The sequence below is a fragment of the Opisthocomus hoazin genome, chromosome 5 (assembly GCF_030867145.1).
Source record: "Opisthocomus hoazin isolate bOpiHoa1 chromosome 5, bOpiHoa1.hap1, whole genome shotgun sequence".
Classification (NCBI taxonomy): domain Eukaryota; kingdom Metazoa; phylum Chordata; class Aves; order Opisthocomiformes; family Opisthocomidae; genus Opisthocomus; species Opisthocomus hoazin.
The window spans coordinates 11,276,737-11,298,357 of NC_134418.1; the positions used below are offsets into that span (position 1 = coordinate 11,276,737).

At 37.7% G+C, this 21,621-nt stretch overlaps 1 protein-coding gene across 3 annotated transcripts in view; it reads left to right on the forward strand.

Annotated features, from left to right (window-relative positions):
• Positions 1-21,621, forward strand: part of HTT (huntingtin) — an 88,985-nt gene that overhangs the window by 60,578 nt on the left and 6,786 nt on the right. For all 3 annotated transcript variants that reach the window (XM_075420413.1, XM_075420414.1, XM_075420415.1), the window contains 22 exons: positions 314-490; positions 744-820; positions 2,094-2,232; positions 3,233-3,355; positions 4,229-4,442; positions 4,640-4,785; positions 5,247-5,424; positions 5,710-5,805; positions 6,671-6,858; positions 7,825-7,951; positions 9,155-9,255; positions 11,503-11,657; positions 12,042-12,181; positions 12,397-12,479; positions 14,070-14,200; positions 14,378-14,507; positions 15,295-15,450; positions 18,740-18,930; positions 19,508-19,622; positions 19,859-20,072; positions 20,214-20,319; positions 21,448-21,610. In XM_075420413.1, coding sequence (XP_075276528.1) covers positions 314-490; positions 744-820; positions 2,094-2,232; positions 3,233-3,355; positions 4,229-4,442; positions 4,640-4,785; positions 5,247-5,424; positions 5,710-5,805; positions 6,671-6,858; positions 7,825-7,951; positions 9,155-9,255; positions 11,503-11,657; positions 12,042-12,181; positions 12,397-12,479; positions 14,070-14,200; positions 14,378-14,507; positions 15,295-15,450; positions 18,740-18,930; positions 19,508-19,622; positions 19,859-20,072; positions 20,214-20,319; positions 21,448-21,610 — 3,150 coding nt within the window. The remainder of the gene's footprint in view (positions 1-313; positions 491-743; positions 821-2,093; positions 2,233-3,232; positions 3,356-4,228; positions 4,443-4,639; positions 4,786-5,246; positions 5,425-5,709; positions 5,806-6,670; positions 6,859-7,824; positions 7,952-9,154; positions 9,256-11,502; positions 11,658-12,041; positions 12,182-12,396; positions 12,480-14,069; positions 14,201-14,377; positions 14,508-15,294; positions 15,451-18,739; positions 18,931-19,507; positions 19,623-19,858; positions 20,073-20,213; positions 20,320-21,447; positions 21,611-21,621) is intronic.

Below are 21,621 nucleotides of genomic sequence, written 5' to 3' on the forward strand. Positions count from 1 at the left end.
CTACCTTCTTCCAGTAAGAGTTCAAGCTTCTGACTTTTGAAAGCTATCTCCAACTCCACCTATGTCTTTAGCTTTTTTCCCTAAAAGTGTTGCTCCTTACTTTTTGCTTACTGTCTTGTAAGCTTTTACAGTTAAGTATCAAACAACTTAGTGTTCATATCAATTAAGCAAGCCTGTAACTCAGACCTATTCATTGATCAGCTAGTTGTCTGCTGTAGATTTTTCTAAACGCCTTTCCCTTTAGCTTTAAGATCTTTGTATTCCAATTGATTACTTTTTTTTTGCCTGATTTTTGTTTTATTTCAACATCTAGCCCACAACTCTGAAGAAGACTTTACAGTGCCTGGAGGGAATACATCTCAGCCAGTCTGGGGCTGTCTTAACATTATATGTTGATAAACTTCTGTGTACTCCATTCCGTGTGCTTGCTCGCATGGTTGACACACTGGCTTGCCGTCGAGTAGAAATGCTTTTGGCTGCAACTTTACAGGTAAATATAAGTATATTCATTTTTAAATAAGATTGGGTAGTGCTAGCAACATAATAAAGTGTAATGATTTAAGATACATAAAAATATGAGGATGCTTAAGCTTTTTTCATTGGAAAGTATTTTTTTTGTTTGATAGATGTGTGAATGTTTACATTTTAATTTATCTGCTTATAATTTTCCTAATCTGTTCAAGCTGCTTATGGGTAGTTTACTCATAAATGTCCTATAAAACTGTTATGACTCTTTCCTATAGAACAGCATTACTCAGTTACCAGTTGAAGAACTGGATAGAATTCAGGAATATCTTCAAAGCAGTGGATTAGCAACAAGGTAAATACTACCAATATGTGTTAAAATGCCAAACTAAGTAATGTTCTAGTACTAATTGTGTTAACTCTGTTTTCCAGTGTTTGGGTTTTTTATTTTTCGTAAAGGTAAGATAGTGGGTCCTTTTTGGAGGTAAAAAAGGGGTAAAGCCTCTCTTATAAGACACAGGCATATTCTGGCACAAGGACAGTTGTACTGGGTGAGTTGGATTTGCAATATATGTAAGAGTTAAAGCAAGCTACAGGCTGAAAGGCATCAAATTCTCTCTGACACCCTGCTCAGTATGTAACTCTTGAGAGACAGCAACCGCAAATTAATTCCTTGAGGAAAAACTACGTTACTGAAAACAACTTTATTTTCCTCAAACTTTTGCAGAATTTTGTGAGTCCAGGCTGGTTGGGCTTGTTTTTTGGTTTGTTCTTGTTTCTTGGTTCTTTCCAGACAGCTGTATTGAAAGTTTTAACTGTTTAGTCTCCCAGCTATTTAAGCTGCTATTGTAAAAAGGAGAAAATTATTCAGTTTTTGAAAAAGCTTTATTTAATGTTGGAAAGAGCCTGATTTACTCCTCTTGATGTCGTTTCTGTTTGAGGTTAATATTTGTTGACTGAAAGAAGAAAGAAGTAGGGGGAAGGAATCTAAAGCCCAAGACTGCAGTAGATTGATAGTGTGCCTTCATAGATCATGTTACATGTGAATTGTTAAAAAAACCTCCAAAATCTCCAAATGACTTGAGTTCTTGATGGCAGTAATGGAATTATAAAAATAGCCAAACCAACCTAACAGGAAAAAAATCGAAACAAAAAACCACCCAAACAAGCAAAAACCCCAACCCCCTGACACTGACATAAATCCACAAACTGGGATCCTTCTATTTTTTATTTTTTTTTTAGAAAGTTCAATTTTAGTGGATTCTTGTTTGGTATCTGTTAGAACATATTTGTCTGCAATCAAATCTGTACACTAACTTTGATTCTTATTCATTAAAAAGATTTACTGCTTAGAGAAAATGGAACAGCTTGTATTTTATGCTTAAGCATGTACAAATTTTAAACCTAAATTAAATTTAAATCTTTATTGTTGGTGTTGCTGATTTAATTTGTTTTGCCTGGTGAAGTTTGCAGTTTTGCGTCATATTGTTGCATATATCGAACAAAGAACACCCTGCTGTGTTTTCTCTCCCAGGATTAGAACTGGCTTACTGGATGTCTTTCTATTTTTGAGTGATTTATGAAATGGAGTAAGGTAATTCTCTCCTGATATGTTCTTCCGTTTTCAGACACCAAAGACTTTACTCGCTCTTGGATAGATTTCGTCTTATGGTAGCACCAGACACGACGAGTCCTTCACCTCTGGTTACCTCACACCCACTAGATGGAGAAGACCAACCAGCTTTAGAGAATGTAATTCTAGACAAAGTAAGATTACGTTTAGAAAAAGTCACTAAAAGTACCTTGGCTCTAAATAAGCTTTTCCTCATTACAAAACATTTAAATACAGCTTATTTTTACTATGCAGTTCATGTTCTCAGAATTGTCAATGAATCTCAAATATAGATCAGTAAATAATTTCATATGTAACTGTAAATCCTGTGCAAAGAAAGTAGTTTTTGTGTGCTTCCTCCACAACCCCCACGTAGTTCATAGAATCAAGTTGGAAGGGGCTGATAAGGATCCTGATAAGGATCCTCGAGTCCAACTCCCTGCTCCTCACAGGACTGCCTAAAACTAAACCATGTGCTAAAGAGCATTATCGCCCTCAACTCTGACAGGCTTAGCCACATTCAAATTAATATCATCAAATTCACGATGTTGAGTTATGAGAGAGAAAACACAGGAAAGGGATAAATCTTTATGTTCCTTAGTTAAATTAGTTAGATTAACTAACTCCTGAAGGCTCATCACTAATAATTTAAGGAGTAAATTGACAGTGATGTGTGATGGTCTTCACTTATTTCAGTGAGTGTTAAAAGATAGGTGTTATCTTTATCTGTTGATTTATTTGAATCTGAAGACTTTTCTTAGGTGGTTATAGTATTGGGGGTTTTGCTATTAATGTTATGTTTGTGTCACTATGGACTATTGCAGGTTTTTTGCAGATACTCTCCTCAGCTTTAGGAGCCTAATACATACACCTGTGCTAAACGTTAAGTTTCTTTTTTCCTCATTTCCTGTCCAGACTGTATGGAAGTAGATAGCTTACCAGTGAGCATCCATTGGCCTATTTTAAGATGGTCCAGTCACCAGTTTTCACCATGTTTTTTTCTTTGAGGTTTTTTTACATTAATGTGGTGTAGTGATCTCTTAAATAGACGACAGTTCAATGCCAATAGCAATTCTTCCCCTGTCCCCATGAACTGTATTTTTTTTTTTTTCTGAAAACAAACATGTAATAAATTTCTCTTTTGAATTATTAAAGGACTGGTATGTGTCACTAGTGAGGTCGCAGTGTTGCATCAAGTCAGACTCAGCGCTGCTAGAAGGTGCAGAGCTGGTAAATAGGATTCCTCAGCCTGACCTGAACTCCTTCATGACCAGCAAGGTAACTTCTTTGTCAGATGAAATAGTCAGCTGAAGACGATGTAGTACGTTATTTCTGATGTTCTTATTGGTAGTATTAACAGATTCGAGTCTTAAATGTAAATACTTAAAACTTACGTAGTACTGGTTGCTCACTTCATTTTGCTTCATTTTGGAAACTAAAATAGTAGGTATGTTTCACTTGTGTCTAATAATGCTGTTGATACTAGCTTTCTAGTAGTATGGGTTGGATGTACAGAGTGGAAGTGAAGGTTATTTTATGTATTGCAATCACAGAAATCCAATTTTACCATTTTACATAATCTTCTCATTTTGCCATGCAGTCTCTTACAAGGCCAGGTATTTCTGTAACCTTTTAAGTATCTGTGCTAGATTACTTGTGATATGCCACTAACAGGCCACAGATAGTAAATCTGGTGTAAAGGACAACTTGCATCATTTCCAAGTACTTTGTTTTCTAAGAGCGTGTTCTGTTCAAATTCTCTACATTACATTTGCTGCTGGTATGCAGAAATAATAGTGGGAAACTGTTTCTAAAAAGATTATTTGACTTATTTGTTTGAAAACTTAGAATGTGAAGATTCCTTGTATGTAGGTCGTGCTTAAGCTTTATGCACATGTTGTTCTGAACATTTGGAATAAGCATATTGATTTTTCTTTCCAGTACAGTAGTGTTTGTAATTTAAATGTGGAACAAGTATGGTCTTAATTATGGTATTGTTATGCTGTGCTAGAGCAGAGGTCATAACAATAAGTTAGTTAATTAACAAACTGTTAATTTACCACCATATTAATATACCACAATAGTACACTTGGATACTTAGCCTCTCCTTAAAAGCAATTTCTATACTTTTTTTTTACTATTTGATTTCAGGAATTCAACCTAAGCTTGTTAGCCCCTTGTTTAAGCCTTGGCATGAGTGAAATCTCAAGAGACCAGAAGAGTAGCTTCTTTGAAACAGCTCGGAGGGTAACTCTGGATCATGTATCTACCACTGTACAAAACCTTCCTGCCAACCACCAGGTTTTTCAACCGCTGTTGCCAGCTGAGCCATCAGCCTACTGGAAAAAACTAAGCGATATCTTTGGTAATAGAAATAATGGTCTTTTTAAGTTTATTCTCTCCTCTGCAAAGGTACTTTACAGATGTCTTGTGAATACATGAATTTACTATTTAAAAAAATCAAGATAGCTGGCATAAAAGTGCTTCTGAAATAATTCTGAAAACATCTATTGTGGGGGAAAAAATTCAAACTGCTAGATTTCATCCAGTCTTATTTTATAGGAGAGGAGGTGATGTATCGGTCTATGATGACGCTTTGTCGTGCGCTGGCTCAGTATTTATTGTTACTGTCAAAACTACCAGCTCGTCTTCGTGTTCCTCCTGACAAAGAGGATGATATCCTGAAATTTGTAGTTATGTCCATAGAGGTAAGAAATTACAGTGCAATTAAAGATGTGATGAAATGTGATGAGAGGGAACAACTTTGACTTAAAGTGGTCACCCTTGAGTAACTTTTGATCTAGGCAGTTTTCTTAACTGTAGAAATGTGTTCTGTGGTTATTTTATTTGACTTGTGCTAGTAAATCCAGAAGGGTTTATGGCACAAGGTCAGCTTTTTACAACAAGAGGTTGATTGAAGGATGGAATGATCTTAGCATTTGGGAGGATGGTTCTGCACTGATTTTTGGAGCACTGAATAGACAGTTTGTAATGCTCATAATTTTCTTGTACTTAAAATAAATTCTGTTCTCACAGGAAAAAAATCAATACAACTTGCTAATAAAACTTTACACGTTGCTGAGTGAAACAAAAAAAGCGCCAAACTCTGATTGTAAGTTCTTCTGTTGTAAGAATTTGCTCTTAATGAGAAATCTTTATTTTTGCACAGGCTCTATCATGGCATTTAATGAATGACCAGATTCCGTTAAGTATAGATCTTCAGGCTGCTCTGGATTGTTGCTGTCTGACATTACAGCAGCCTAGTCTCTGGAATTTGCTGGCTTCTGCACTTAATGTGACATATGCTTGCTCCTTAATTAATTGTATTAGATTTATCATAGAAACAGGTGAGTCCAATGTGAACAGCTATGAGAAAATTTTCACTAGTAAATTGTCAGTCATCACTGATCAAATGCTAGGTGTCTGGGATATTGCCTTTGAGTCCTTTCTAATTATTTCCTTGACAAATTTATTTTTACTATTTTAATTTCTCATTTAAAATTTTGTGTTTACTTCTGAACCTGACAGATACCTTGGAGATGTAAATATTTGACTATTATGTGGTTTTGAGGAAAAAAATAGAATAGGAGATAGCAATGGCAGTATCTTTTAAGTATTTCTCTTTAATTCAGTTGCAGTTGAACCTGGTAATCAACTTCTTAGCCCTGAAAGAAAGAAGAATACTTCAAAAGGCTTAAGTGAGGGTGACGTGGATTCAAACACACAGAGTAAGTGAACGATGAATTCCACATTTGCCTTAAACTTTCACTGAAGAAGTATTTGTAGGTACCCCTTCCATCACTATTTTTTTAAACAGTGGGAGTTCATCTGAGGCCTTATTTGTGTTTGATAAGTGTTCATTAAATACAGATTGACATATTTTTAACCAGGTGTAGCTGGTTTTTTTCTGGGAAGTTAAACACTAATGCAGATTTTTCTTTTGGGGGATTCTTTTAGCTGTGCAGCCTGCTGCCGACTGAGCTTTTTAAAGTGTTGTGGGATTTTAAAATTTCATGTGGGAGAGGTGTAGTTGTTAATATTCCTTCTGAAGAATGGCAGATTCATTATCTGCCCTCCTACAGTATGGGAGCAGTATGTTGACACGAAGGTCAAGCATAGTCTGTGAGTGTGGACAGCATTGTTTTCCATGTCCAGCTGGCTGGTACAGTAAGATACCACTTCCATCTACAGAAATTACCTGCTTGTCAGTGTAAGCATAGAGCCAGCTATGAGACTGTTTTGTCATGAAACAGATGAGCTTGGTCACTTTAAATTCTAACAAATGCTCTATTCAATGTGGCCTATTTTTTCTGCACTTAGCATGTGAGCTGCTCTGCTGACAGATCTCAGGTACTGATAATCTCCAGCACTGAGACTGGCAAACAATGCAAGCCAGTGCAGGCAGGGTGGTAGTAGTGTTCTTCAGCTAGCTGAAATATTCTAGGATATTTCTCTGTCTGGATCCATATTGTGGTTTTGGCCTTTTTGGTTGGCATACTCTTTCATTAAGCACTTTTTGTTTTTCTGTATCTTTTAGATTATGTGTCTTTTGAATATATTCATAGAACTGAATTTCTTTTTCTCCCAACAAAGAAACGAAACACATTACTGCGGCTTGTGAAATGGTAGCGGAGATGGTTGAATGCTTACAGACTGTGTTGGCACTGGGGCACAAAAGAAACAGCAGTATTCCAGCATTTCTTACTCCTGTCCTCAAGAACATCATCGTCAGTTTAGCAAGGCTGCCTCTAGTGAACAGTTACACAAGAGTACCTCCCTTGGTAAGTTCATTATGCTTTGTTTTAAGGACTTTAAAGGCTACTGCTGCTTTCTTTGTGACACCTGAATTGAAGCATTAATTTTTTTGTTGTGTGAAGTACCACAATGATGTAGTGGTGCTGAGGTGTCTGAAGTAGTGTCTGAACTAACTCGGGTACACAATGATGTAGTGGTGCTGAGGTGTCTGAAGTAGTGTCTGAACTAACTCGGGTATTTGTGTGTGGTACCATACCATGGTATGCCATGCAGATACTTTTGGGTTGTATATTAACATTCTTTCGTAACTCATCTTGGATCCTCTGGACAAGGTATTTCAATCTTTTCTATTTGGCTGCTGTAACACGGATTTAAGAATCTCGTGGTTACCTGCATGTATTGTTAGTACTGTGAAATGACTTAGTTTATCAAACTTCAAAACCATTATCAGAAACATTTCTAGATCCTTAAGTGGAGTAAAAGGGAGTTTCCTGATACATTCAAGGCCCTTGCTCTGGGCTTACTGTGTTTTTGAGGCGATGTCAAAAGATGATAATTTTTTTTAATTGAGAGTTTTTTGCCTGCTCTCAGATGTATCTTTGTGCCTTTTCAGCCATCAATAGCATGTGAACTGTTTTCCCTGAATTACCTTTCAGCACCATTTCTGTACAATCTAGGAGTCACCTGGCACTTAAGTTCTAAACTGAAATGTATGATTAGAACATACTTACTTTCACGTCCAAACTTGGACAGTAGGACTGAATAATTAACTCATAGTGAGAAATACGCAAAAAATAAAATCCCCAAAATTAAAAATAAAGTGTAAAATGTGTATTACCTGTGTTAGATACTTAAATCTTTCTCTTTAGTATTTGGAGAATTACTTTATTTACTGATGTCTCATTGCTTTTGTGTGGTGCATTTATATTTATAGCTGTCATGTTGTTATTGTTTCTATTTTGGGTAAGTAGTCTTTCTTTATATTTCTTCAGGTCTGGAAATTAGGCTGGTCACCGAAGCCTGCAGGTGACTTTGGCACAGTTTTTCCTGAAATCCCAGTAGAATTTCTTCAAGAAAAAGAAATATTTAAGGAATTCATCTATCGCATTAATACACTTGGTATGTACAAAATTAGAAATTAATGTAGTTGTCTCTTACTGGACATGTACCTGTGTTTTGAAGTTACTGGATAACTGAATCTGGTACTATTTGTTTACTTTTGTTGCTTATGTGGAATGGAAGTAATATTTCAGAGCAGGTTAGTAATTATGTTGCAATAATTCTTGTGTTTTGCTCAATGCACAGAAAAAATTACCTATTATAGAAATAAAGCCAAAAACTATTCCAGTTCAGGCAGGTGATTTCAGTGTGCTCTACAAAATGACCTCTTGTTTTCTGGAGCATACACTTGGCAGTATATTTGAGAATATTTTGCTTACCCCCCCCCCCCCCCCCCTTTTTTTTTTTATTCATGCATAGTATATAAACAAAATTTAGTGTCACACTCTCAATATTTTAAATGAGATGGTGTCACTTTAAAGCTTCTGGATGTGTCAAGGTTTACTGAACAAGAGCAGGGGGGCTTAAGAGTTCAAGTCTTTGTCAACAGAGAAGACTGTCAAGGGTAATGCATCAAATTTTCCATAGACTTACAGAAGTTCTTTGGTTTGGGGTTTTTTTGTTGTTTTTTCCCTCTCTGGTCTACAGGTCAGTATTTGACTGACTTGTGGTGTAGCACTGATTTCTGTTTGATCACTATAATGCCTAAAATGACATTCTCATTTTCGATTCTTTAATTATCATTAGTATAAATGGCAAGGTATTATTCTGGAATCCTCTGCAATCTTTTATAGGTAGAAATGTTTGCAAAAACTTTGTGAGAAGTGCTTGAATTTTAATGGCCTATTTTGAGGCAATTGAGTCATTTTGCTTTTAGGACATGAAGATTTCTTGGATCATTATGGGATTCTCCACAACTTACTTTCCTGTGAGAACTGGCCAATTTTCTGGATAATTTTCCATGTTCTGAAAACCTGATAGATCTCAATGCTTCAAAACGGCAACAGTCAAAAGATTTTAATGTTCGTAAGGAGCAACCCAAACAGGGCCACTTAAATAATAATGTGTAGAACTCTTCTAAGGGGTTCATAACTTCCTAAAATAGACCACTTTACATTTAAGTTGTAATGATTACAAAAAATGCTGAGTTGAATAGGAAATGGTATCAAATTAAATCTGTGGAAACAATGTACCATTTTTAATGCTGTTCCATGCTGAAGTTAGTATGAATACGTAAATGGCTATCTCTGAGTGTTTCTGTAGGATGGATCAGCCGTACTCAGTTTGAAGAGACTTGGGCTACTTTGCTCGGTGTGCTTGTAACTCAGCCTATTGTAATGGACCAAGAGGAGAACCAACAAGAGGTAATGCCATTCACTGAATTTTGTAAATTAGATTTTAATTAAGCGAAGAAAAATTTTTCTATTAATAAAGCTGTACAGCAGAAAAATAGTGACTAAATCTGAGAAATTATTTCCGTTTTGTATTTCCTTGTCTTCGTATCCCTGTCAGTTCAGACACATCTTATCTTCTGGCTTAAAATTTCTGCAAGCGTGTAAATAGTACGGAAAAATTTTAGTGAAGCTGTTTCAGCTGTGTGTTAGTACATCACTTAACATGCACACAGTTCAAAGTTTTCTTGGGTAGATGTTTGGCTTTAGGGATAATAGGAACTCCAAAGACTTCGAAAGAAAGTGTGAGACAGAACTGCGCCTTTAGGAAATATACTAGTTAACTGTAATTAGTATGTAATACTGCAATTATGTGTGTTATCTAATAATCAACCTTCAAGGGGAGTTTCTTTGGTAAGATTTTTTGGTAAGATTTTGAGTAGAAGTGGATTGACTTGGAGATGCATGCCCATGTCTCTTGCTCCCAGTTGTAGACTGTATATTGGTCTTCTAACTTGGATGCCTCAGGTGGGTGTTCAGAATTCAATGGAAGCCATTTGGGGATCAGAGCCGAAGACATTTATCTATGCCGAAAGCAAAGAGGAGAGTGAACTCAGTTGTCATAGAAGAGACTTCCCCTCTTCAGATTTGTTAATCTACTAGTGAACTGAATTTACTGTGTTCTAGCTCTTTGACCTGAAAGGTTTTTTTTCCTGGACTCATACTGTGTTCACGCCCAAATTGCGAATGGTCCTGATTGTAGGTGCAGAGCCTGAAGTATTTTGAAGAATTCAGAGGGTAGATGCCTGTGAGTAGTAGATCCTGGGTAGTAAAGGGGTTTGTTTCCCTTGCTTCCTAGGTGTCATACTCCAAAAAAGGAGTAGGACATCGTCATCCCTCTTCGCTGGGTTAGCATGTTCTGTTAGCTAAACTGACTTGGAGACTTGTTGTGCAGCCTGCAGATTTTTTTATTTACTCTTTTGTGCATAATGGTCATGTTGGATCAGACTTAAGGCAACCTAGCCTTTGGTAGTTCCTTATTTGTCATGTAGAGAGCGTTTATTTGTAGAATAGGAGTAATACTGCTCCTTTACCTTCCAAGTAAAACTAATATGTTCAGAATTGCAAACATTTTAAGCACTATTATAAATTTCACTATGCTAATATTTTCTGACACAAAAATACAAAATTTTTTTTTTTTAAAGTTAAATTTGTTATTTGTTACCATCTTACATTTTCTAAAAGGACTCAGACCCTCTTGTGGTCTGGTACTTTCAAGAAGGAATCGGAAACTATACAAGCAAAGCAAAAACTGAGAAGCCTCCTGCCACTTCAGAGTCTGCAAGTGTTTGTGCTACTGTTCTAATTTCAGTTTGTAAAAAAAGAAAAAAAAAAACCCAACCTGATTTAGTCAAAGTACTGATGATAAACAGTTAGGAGCAAAAAAAGTTAAATGCACTGTGAAGGTTCTTGCTACCATCAACAGAGGGAGGATGAGTTACAGCCCACAGTGCCAGAAGTTTATTTTAAGATTTTTTTTTTTTAAAAGGGAAAGAAACAGACTACTGAAGTGGTGGTGATTTATAGTGGCACAGTACTTGATGCAATGTGTGTAGTTCCAAATACTTCTATTGGGGAAAAATGTGAGTGCCTCAAGTATGGATAATAGGTTGAACTAAATTTTAAGAAAGTTGTGTTACAGTTTTACAGTGGTGCTAAGTACTGAATGTGTAGCATCTTGGTGTAGAAGAAACAGTGGATGCATCTGGATAATGATGCCCAGAAAAATGCTGCTGAAAATTCATGTTGAGGTTGAGTTTTGTTCGTAAACGGGCAGTTAATAAAAACAAATAACCTAGATCCCTCTCTGAAGAGTTTCCAACTCGAATTTGGTCTTACTTGATGGTTTATTTCGACAGGTAACTCATGGGTAGATGCAAACGAAGGAACTAAATGCTTTGAAAGGTCTGAAATGGACATATTGAGGTTTTAGTGCTGTTGGGATAAGAGAGGATGCATGCAGAATGGCTGCTGAGACGGAAGGATGTGTCACAGTGCTTTCTGTGCATTGCTTATGTCAGCGAGATTTCTGGATGGGAGGAAGTCTAGGTGTCAGGCTTATCAATGATAATTTAGTGGAAGGTTACAAACTGACGTTTATGGCTTTCAGGATTCTTTTTTTTTTTTTACCATTCAAATTACAGTAAGTTCATTTTACAGGAAGATACAGAGAGGACCCAAATTAATGTTCTTGCAGTACAAGCCATCACTTCCTTGGTGCTGAGTGCCATGACAATACCTGTTGCAGGCAATCCAGCAGTTAGCTGTTTGGAACAGCAGCCCCGCAACAAAGCTTTAAAAGCTCTGGACACAAGGTATTCTTTTACTTGCTCTAAAATTCATGAAAGTTATACTTCTGATTAGTACATAATTACAATTGCTTGATCTAGCTGTAGCAAAAATATATATAGACTGTATTTTCTAAGCAAGATTGTGTACGGATGGATCTGTTTACATAGAATTTACATGGACTTAGCATCATGAACCTGCTGAGTTAAAAGACAATACCTGAAAAATATAATGTCTTATTAAAATCTAGTAAACAGTGTGCAGAATGTATTTCTCAACATCTCTGAGTTCAGGCATCCCTGGTAATGAAAATAAGCGTAGGCACATAACATTGTATAGTAAGCTAGGCAGACTTGCACAAAAATGTTAAAGGGAAAATCTGCTGAAATTGATTTCTGTTGGGCTTTCAGGTTCGGGAGGAAGCTAAGTGTTATCAGGGGAATTGTTGAACAGGAAATCCAAGCAATGGTATCCAAGAGAGATAATATTGCTACTCATCACTTATACCAAGCTTGGGACCCTGTTCCATCGCTTTCTCCTGCTACAACAGGTAAGTGTCTGTATGCGGGGGGAAAGGGAGAGTGAATTTCTTCTACCTTTAAAAAGTAGAAAAGATACTCTTGGGAATTTATTTGAAATCCAATGTGCTGTTTTTGGCTGGAGTAGAGTTAATCCAGAGGGATATCCAGTTTGCAGGAAGTGAAGCCATTTTCACATCTACTTTGTTACGTGTGTTTCAACAACTTATCTGCGGTTTTGTTATAGGTGCTCTTATCAGCCATGAAAAGCTCTTACTGCAGATCAATACTGAACGAGAAATAGGAGATATGGATTATAAACTGGGACAGGTGTGTTAAAACCTTAACTTTGACCTTGACTTTTATTACATTTCTTACAGTTTGTGAAAGTTCAGTTAAGATGCATTGCTTAGCATCCAATGTAAACTAAAAGCTCTGAGTGACTGGGTGACTCCTCTCAGCCAGCCGTTCCACGTCACAGAATTTTTGCTTGTGTGTGTGAGGTCTACCTGTGAGCCAGCTATTGAGTTGTACTTTTCAGCTTTGTGTGTTAGAGCCCTTGTAGTGTTAGCTTCCGCTTTACTGGATTTTAATTTGTTATTGCATGGTTGCAGTAGTCCTTAGGAAATGAAAAATCACTGGATGTAAAATAAGCAATGTTGTTGTTTTAATTTTAAATAAACCCAGTGCAGCGACATAAATTTCACTGGATAATGTTAGTTGGAAAATTAGCACTACATACAGTGAATAAAAAGTTCCCTATCCAGTTATTTATCTCCTTGAAAAATTAGTCTTTATGTGAAGTTACATAGAAGTTTTAAATGTAATATTTGTTTCACTATTTGAATACTATGTATTAGTGGAAAAAGTCTTAAATACTGATCTCACATGACATTATTTTTCTTGAGGAATCTTTTGCATAGGGAGCACTAAATGATCACTTGGCTGTCTCTAGGCATCTGTGTGTTCTCTTGAGATTCTCAGTGGCTTGAACATTCAGTATTTGCAGGTTTACAGACCCTGCATGTCATTTACAAAAGCTGTTAACTGTAACAGTACTAGGCATTAGACATCTTGAAAAATAAATAAATGTGTGTATACTTTGTTTAAGATGAAAAAGAATTCTATGTAAGAGTGAATTTTTGTCATAAGAAGGAAGTCTAGAGCTATGCAAGATAAGTAACTTTAGAGGAAAAATACCTGTACTGAAGCAGAAGTAGTGCTGATTTTGTTTTGGAATCTTCAGGCAGATCACTTATTAAATGCCATCAGCAGGTCTTATTGTTCTGAAACTTAAATTTTATGAAGAAAACTTAAAGAACAACAAAGTTTTCTACTTTGTAGGTAACTTTATCTAGCATGAGTCAAAGGACTTGAAATCTTGGTCTTGTCTGGTTTCAGAAGAAAGGTTATACTGCAATGAGATATGCCGAGTTATGGTTTGAGAACAGTTAGGAATGTTTTTTCTATTGAACCACAGTAATTTCAGTTCTTTCTGAATTATTTTCTTGTTTGATAGGGACTGTAAATATTTATACTTTAGATTTTACATCTGATGTGTTGACTTTGGGATGCTGCATGCACACTGTCAGTGGGTGCTTACAGGTTATAAGCCAGATGTTACTTTCAGCATCACCTGTATTGCTTTGCTAAGCATATGGTGCTACTGTTTTTGCTGTGCCATACAGTTTAAAGTGTGTTGAAAGAGTTTGAAGTGTTGAAAAAGGTTATAAAAATGAATTAAAAAAAAAAATTGGTGATGTGTAGTTCATGTAAATGTTATTAGAAGCTGTGTGTTTGCCTGTCATTTAGATGAAAAATGTATTGGACTTGTATTTTTTTGATCTGACGACAAGAGTGTTAAATGTTGTGCTTTTTTTCTATTTGTTTTTCTTTTTTTTTTATTGTTCGTGTTGCAAGGTGTCTATACACTCCATATGGTTGGGAAATAATATCACTCCATTGAGAGAAGAAGAGTGGGGTGAGGATGAAGAAGATGAGAATGACATACCTGCTCCTTCCTCACCACCAACCTCTCCTATAAACACCAGGTGTATTATTTTTTCTTATCTGTCCCTTGACTTATTGATAAACTTTTCTCTTCAAGCTGAGTTCAATAAGCTGGACTTACAAATTGGACACTGGTAAATAACTGTGTTATTTCAAATCAAGTATTTCAGCAGGGGTTAAGAATAGCCATTTTAACACTTGCTTTTCATGCCTTGCAGGAAACACCGGGCTGGTGTAGATATACATTCTTGTTCTCAGTTCTTGCTTGAACTGTATAGTCAGTGGATATTGCCATCAAACCCTAGCAAGAGAACACCAGTCATTTTGATTAGCGAAGTGGTGCGATCAGTAAGTCTAAACTATTTTTCAGAGTCAAAACTGAGTGTATGTTACCAAATATTCAGAGCTAAGCAGCATTTGTAAAGCATCTTTTAATATATGGGAAACACTGATTTTTTTTTTTTTTTCTTGGAAGTGCTATTATATAGGCAGTGCAGAAATAAAACTTCAGCAAAGTTACACTATTTTAAAGTGTATAAGCATTTGGACTGCATATTCTGCCACTACATTACAAACACTATTGTCACTTAATAATAGTTGATATTTTAATTGACTAGTTGCTAAAAGTAGTTTTCAGGATTTTGCTTATCCTGTCTCTGTAAGAAAATGAAGATGAAACAACAACGTATTAGAGGATTAAATTGACTATTGAAGTGTAGAGCCAAACATAAAGAACACAGGTGTGGAATGTGTCTTGATAGCCATTGTTCACTACCATAAAAGACTTAAAACGAAACTGTCCTTGTGAGGGACATGTATTGTGTGTTGTGGGATGTTTTAGTATGTTGTAAATGGCGATGTTCGTTCATTTTCCAGAATTACTTACTATAGTGGATTTGGTTTTGTAAACCTTTTGGAAAAAAAGGACCATTTCGAAGTAATTGTTATCAGAGGTGGATGGTGGAATTAATTCTGGACAAGTTAACAATAGTTGATTCCAGACACTTGAGTTAATGTTTACATGTTTAATAGATCAATCAAGGAATCTTTTGCTATCAATTACAACAGAAGGGAGAGTCAATTTTTGGCTGTCTGCTAATGGGCTTTTTTATATTCAATTTTAATTTCTGTACAGCTTCTGGCAGTATCAGACTTATTTACGGAAAGGAATCAGTTTGAGATGATGTATACAACATTGACAGAATTGCGAAAGGTGCATCCATCAGAAGATGAGATTCTTGTACAGTATTTGATACCAGCCACTTGTAAAGCTGCTGCTGTTCTTGGAATGGTAAGAAATTCTCATGGAAACTTATTGCAAATTCATGAGTTTCTAGGTTAAATTATCCTTAGTTTCTGCTGCAAAATCTGATGTACTTGGTAAGAGTGGTCTCTAAGAATACCTCTTAGCTGATCTGCATGGCTATAAGAAGTAATAGGAATGTACTCTGGGCTTTCAGAGGTTGCAGACATCATCTCCACTTGCCCCATATTCAAACAGGAAGGTTGTTTGGGGTTTTTTTGAGATTTGAGCTTAATTTAATGTGCTTTTTGGTTTATCTTAGTTGAGTGTTACCTTTGCCCTGAACTCATATGTTACATTTCAGGCCAAAAATGAGGACTGTGAAATGGCTATTGCTAGATTTGTGTTACAGCTGAATGGCTGTAAGCTCATGAGAGGCTGGGACAGTGCATGTGATGAATGCGTAGCATGGTAGTCAGATATCCCTTTTCTTTCCCTCACTCTTTGCTTTCCTCCACTGCATCATTCTGTATTTAGGGAGAGAATATTATTAATGCAAGTTACTTAATGAAATGTGTTGCTGTCTTTTAATCTGTAGACTAGAGAGCAGTAGTATTTTCCAGTCGATATTTCAGACTGGGATTATTTTGGGGGGGAAAAATTTACAAATTCTTTTGGAAGAAGTTAGCATTTCCAGAAACTATCTGGAAGCCTAATATAAAACTATATGGGTTACAATGATAAGAAAAATTTCAAAAGGCTTTTGGAGTATGGCTTCCAGTAGCTGTTGCAGCAGCAACTGTGCAAGGACAGGCTGTGAAAGTGGTGCCAAACATGCAGAAGCAGTTTGAGAAATCAGATTGTTCTGACTAGGCTGCAGTGTCCCACTTGGTGAGCTAACACCTTCTCACAAGCAGACAGCTGAATACAGCAGGGTAGTGGGAGGGGGAACAAAGGTTGATTCCATCAAGAGTTGATTGTTGTCCTGTACTCAGTTATGTAGAAAATGTGCTTGAAAAGAACTAGAGAGCACACACTATAAAACTGGCAAGTATCTTAGATATTTCATGAATACAGAGACAAGGCAAAACAAATAATTTCTACTAAATACTTAAAATAGATTGTAAGAAAAAAAGACTTCTCAAATTTAAGTTTAGAATAGGTTTTGTATATTCCAATACATTTATGTACTTTGATAACAGTGAGTGAAGTATCTGTTACCAGCTTGATGTTTGAACATAGAAACATTTAGGTTGGAAAAGACCCTTGAGATTGAGTCCAAGCATAAACCTGACACTGCCAAGTCCACCATTAAACCATGTCCCTAAGAGCCACATCTGCATGCCTTTTAAATACCCCCAGGGATGGTGACTCCACCACTTCCCTGAGCAGCTTGTTCCAATGCTTGAATAATGCTTCCAGCAAATAAATTTTTCCAAATATCCAATCTAAACCTCGCCTAAATGGCGCAACTTGAGGCTGTTTCCTCTCATCCTGTCTTTTGTTACTTTGGAAAAGAGACCGAGCCTCACCTCACCACAACCTCCTTTCAGGTAGTTGTAGAGAGCAATAAGGTCCCCCCTCAGCCTCCTCTTCTCCAGACTAAACAACCCCACTTCTCTCAGCTGCTCCTCATAAGACTTGTGCTCTAGACTCTTCACCAGCCTCGTTGTCCTTCTTTGGATGTGCATCCAGCACCTCAAAGCTCCTCTTGTAGTGAGGGGCCCAAAAATGAACATGGTACTCGAGGTGCGGTCTCACCAGTGGCATGATCAGTGGTCCCCCCAGTACAGGGGCACGATCACCTCCCTACTCCTGCTGGCCGCACTGTTCCTGATACAAGCCAGGATGCCTTTGGTCACCTGAGCACACTGCTGGTTCATGTTCAGCCGGCTGTCAACCAACACCCTCTGGTCTTTTTCCACCAGGCAGCTTTTCAGCCACTCCTCCCCAAGCCTGTAGCATTGCATGGGGTTGTTGTGACCCAAGTGCAGGACCTGGCATTTGGCCTTGTTGAACCTCATACGACTGACCTCGACACATGGATCCAGCCTGTCCAGATACCTCTGCAGAGCCTTCCTACCCCCGAGCAGATCAGCACCAAGTTCGGCAGGAGTGTTGTCTGCAAACTTACTGAGGGTGCACTCGATCCTCTCATCCAGATCATGGGAGTGGTGGAGAGAAAGATATATAGGTCCAAGTACCAGTGGTCTCGGAGGACAAGTAAATGGAAGGCTGAACTATGAGTTGAGTGGATGGCAGTGTTTTTGGATGGAGATTACACGCGTCTACCAGTCAGTTTCAGAAAGAAGCATCTTTTGTGGTTAGATGGAAGGCCAGAGAACTCCAACCATCGAAATCCTATGTTTAGAGGATTATTAATAGCACACGTTGTTTACTGAACTAATGCTGTTGGTTGCTGTAATGGTTGGTTGGATGGTCACAGCCAAAGGGTAGTGGTCAACCATATCCTGGGCTGCATTAAGAGAAGCATGGCCAGCAGGTCGAGAGAGGTGATTCTGCCCCTCTACTCTGCTCTGGCGAGACCTCACCTGGCGTACTGCGTTCAGCTCTGGAGCCCTCAGCACAAGAAGGACATGGAACTGTTGGAGCGGGTCCAAAGGAGGGCTACAAAAATGATCCGAGGGCTGGAGCACCTCTCCTGTGAGGACAGGCTGAGAGAGTTGGGCTTGTTCAGCCTGGAGAAGAGAAGGCTGCGGGGAGACCTGATTGCAGCCTTTCAGTACTTAAAGGGAGCCTATAGGAAAGATGGGGACAATCTTTTTAGTAGAGACAGCAGTGACAGGATGAGGGGTAATGGTTTTAAACTAAAACAGTGTAGGTTTAGGCTGGATATAAGGAAGAAATTCTTTACAGTGAGGGTGGTGAAACACTGGAACATGTTGCCCACAGAGGTAGTGGAGGCCCCATCCCTGGAAACATTCCAGACCAGGTTGGACGGGGCTCTGAGCAACCTGATCTAGTTAGCGGTGTCCCTGCTCACTGCGGGGGGGTTGGACTAGATGGACCTCTAGGGTTCCCTTCCAACCCAAAACTTTCTATGATTCTATGACTATCTGTTTTTTTGGCTTTGAATCAGGAGATAGCTCTTTACAGGTAAAACAAAGTAGCATCAGTTCACTAGTTAATCTGTGAGTCATCTCTTATCTGATTATATTAATTCTGTGACATTTGATTCAAAGTAGCTTTAAGCCAGGCTCTGATTCACGCCATATTTTTCTCCTCTTTAATTTGTTCCGAGTATTTCCAAATGACAGGAGTCATCAGTATTGTACCAGTGTTGACTTCTAATGAATATTCTTGTTGGATGTATTAGGATAAAGCTGTGGCTGAACCAGTAAGTCGACTGCTGGAATCAACCCTAAGAAGCACCCATATGCCAAGTAGGATTGGAGCTCTGCATGGAATTCTTTATATCCTTGAGTGTGACTTGCTTGATGAGACAGCGAAGCAACTCATTCCAATTATCAGCGACTATCTGCTCTCCAATTTGAGAGGAGTCGCACAGTAAGACTCTTCCCCTCTTTCCCCCTGCCCCAAACTGTTGCATGCTTATGTGTGAACAAAAGGGCTCTGTATGGTTTTTCTGTTGTCAGCACACTTGAGTAGGCTGTTGTATCAAGTAGGTTTTGGCATTCTTATTGAAATCTTACAAATGAAGCTTATCAGCCAATTTTAGGTTTGATTTACAGAAGCGAAAGTATATTTTAGGGTGAGAAAACTGTTTGATAGCTCAGACTTTTGTCTCTTTAATAATTTGTGTTCCCGAAACCTTATTTTTCTGTCAAAAGGCATACTCTTTGAGTAAGACTTGCAGCATTGGTAATGAAGTTTTTCTCCTAAACAAGTCAGGCAATGATAGCCTGTGATTACCGTGCTGAAAAATTTCTTGTGTTGCACTGGGTTTCCGCGATAACCAGTGCTCTCTTATAGCATCTTGGGGATACTCTGAGATTTAAAAAATTGCCTAAATTTCATGTGAAAAAAAAATGTGTAGTGTTTCTGAGTATCGTTTATATTGTCTTTATTTGTGACCTGGACAACTTCGATGTAAATGGCCACTAGTGTTTTTGCTTATTTACAGTTGTGTGAATATCCATAACCAACAGCACATCTTGGTGATGTGTGCAGCTGCTTTCTATTTGATTGAAAATTACCCACTTGATGTAGGGCCTGAATTCTCTGCAGGAATTATACAGGTATGTTGTGATGCCTTCAATCACAGGTGGTCATGTAACCTGGGATCACCACATAGCTATCTTTAACGCTTGATTATTGTGGTGTAGGTATACTTTTGGGTTTAGCTTCATGAGGTTTTCTTAATACCCGATGCAGTTCCACACTAGCTGCAGTGGTATGGTGCTAGAAGATGGCCTAAATACAGCTCAAAACCAGGTAGTTGACTTTTTTTTTTTTTTTTTTTTTTTTATTTCAGATGTGTGGAGTCATGGTGTCTGGAAGTGATGAATCAACGCCATCCATTATTTATCATTGTGTCCTGAGAGGATTAGAACGACTCCTGCTTTCAGAGCAACTTTCTAGGCTGGATAGTGAATCGCTAGTTAAACTGAGTGTTGACAGAGTGAATGTGCAGAGCCCCCACAGAGCAATGGCAGCACTTGGATTAATGCTGACTTGCATGTACACAGGTATTTACTTTTTTATACCTTTGTGCTGAGAGACTAGCTTACTAACAGTTCTCATTTACTCCATTTATTTTTGTTACCCAAGAATAAAAAGATGTTATTTTAGCATTCACAGTGAACTTGTAACAAATTGCTTTGGTTTAGGAAAGGAAAAAATCAGCCCCAGTCGTACCACAGATGTAAACCCTGCTGCTCCTGACAGTGAATCTGTGATCGTAGCTATGGAACGAGTATCTGTCCTTTTTGATAGGTAAGAGGATAAAACATGTGTAAGAGGGTATTGGGAGGGAAATGGTTCAGTTTGGTGTTGTGTGGTCATTTATCTATTTGACAGTTCTAATATTTAATTAAAGGTGTTTCTCTGCTTACCACTGCTTAAAATTGATACTTCTGGTATACACAGTAACACTGATGGAATTGCTGAAGGCAGCACAAAGGTACAGGAATGTAAATGGAAAACAGACGTGTCCTAACTGATACTGTGTGTTGCACAAACCATAATACTTTATAAATGTATTTCCAGCTCCCTTCAGGTCAAACTCTTGAGTGCTTTTCAGGATGTCTTCTGCATAATCAAGGATATAAATCCAGTTCACAGGAAATAATCTTTCAAACTACCCTAAGAGTTTAAAACCTTTTTCCCTTTCCCTCACCCAAATGTTGCTCTTCCCAAGGCTGTTAAGTAATTGCAGTGGAAGGGTGCAGTAAAGTAACTGTATTGACACAGAACTCATTTAACAAGAATTTTTCAAAACCCCTGTTTTGATCTGACAACCTCAAGCTGTCTGAAGTGAGCAGAGCATATTGGATTTTGCGTAGTAGTTTGTGGGGTAATGCTTTACATTTTTTTTAAAGTGTTCGTTGGTTTTTCAGTAAAACTGGATGAGGGCCTCACTTCTGCACTCAGTGAGAACTGAATTAGAGCAGTGCTTGAGTGCTTTTGGAAATACCACTCCTAAGAGTTAGCAAAACAAACGTGAATACTACAAGCAGAAAACAACTTTTGCAGGGAATAATCACATGATGGTAACTTGATCATGGCACATCAACAGATGCAGCCTTGTTTAGTTTTTTCAGCATTCCTGTTGTTAAATCTTGTTTTTCATGACTCTTGTCCTACTTAAGAAAAAAAAAAGGGGGGGGGGGGCAGCAGCACACACAACATGGCAGCTGTAACAACTTCTGATAGCTTTGATAGGCCTCTTTGGGTAGACTGTTACAGTAAGATTACATGAAGAGTTGAATTCCTTGGTGTTGAAGACTTTTTTTGCCTATCTGGGGATGAAAGTAAAATGTTCTTTGCGTTGTCAATTAAATTGGAAAAGAACAAGATACTTACTGGAATTCAATCATAAAATATGTTCTTTATTATTTTCAGGATCAGGAAGGGATTTCCTTTTGAAGCTAGAGTAGTGGCTCGGATCCTTCCACAGTTCCTTGATGATTTTTTCCCCCCACAAGATGTAATGAATAAAGTTATTGGAGAATTTTTATCCAATCAGCAGCCTTACCCGCAGTTCATGGCAACAGTAGTTTATAAGGTAGCGTTTAT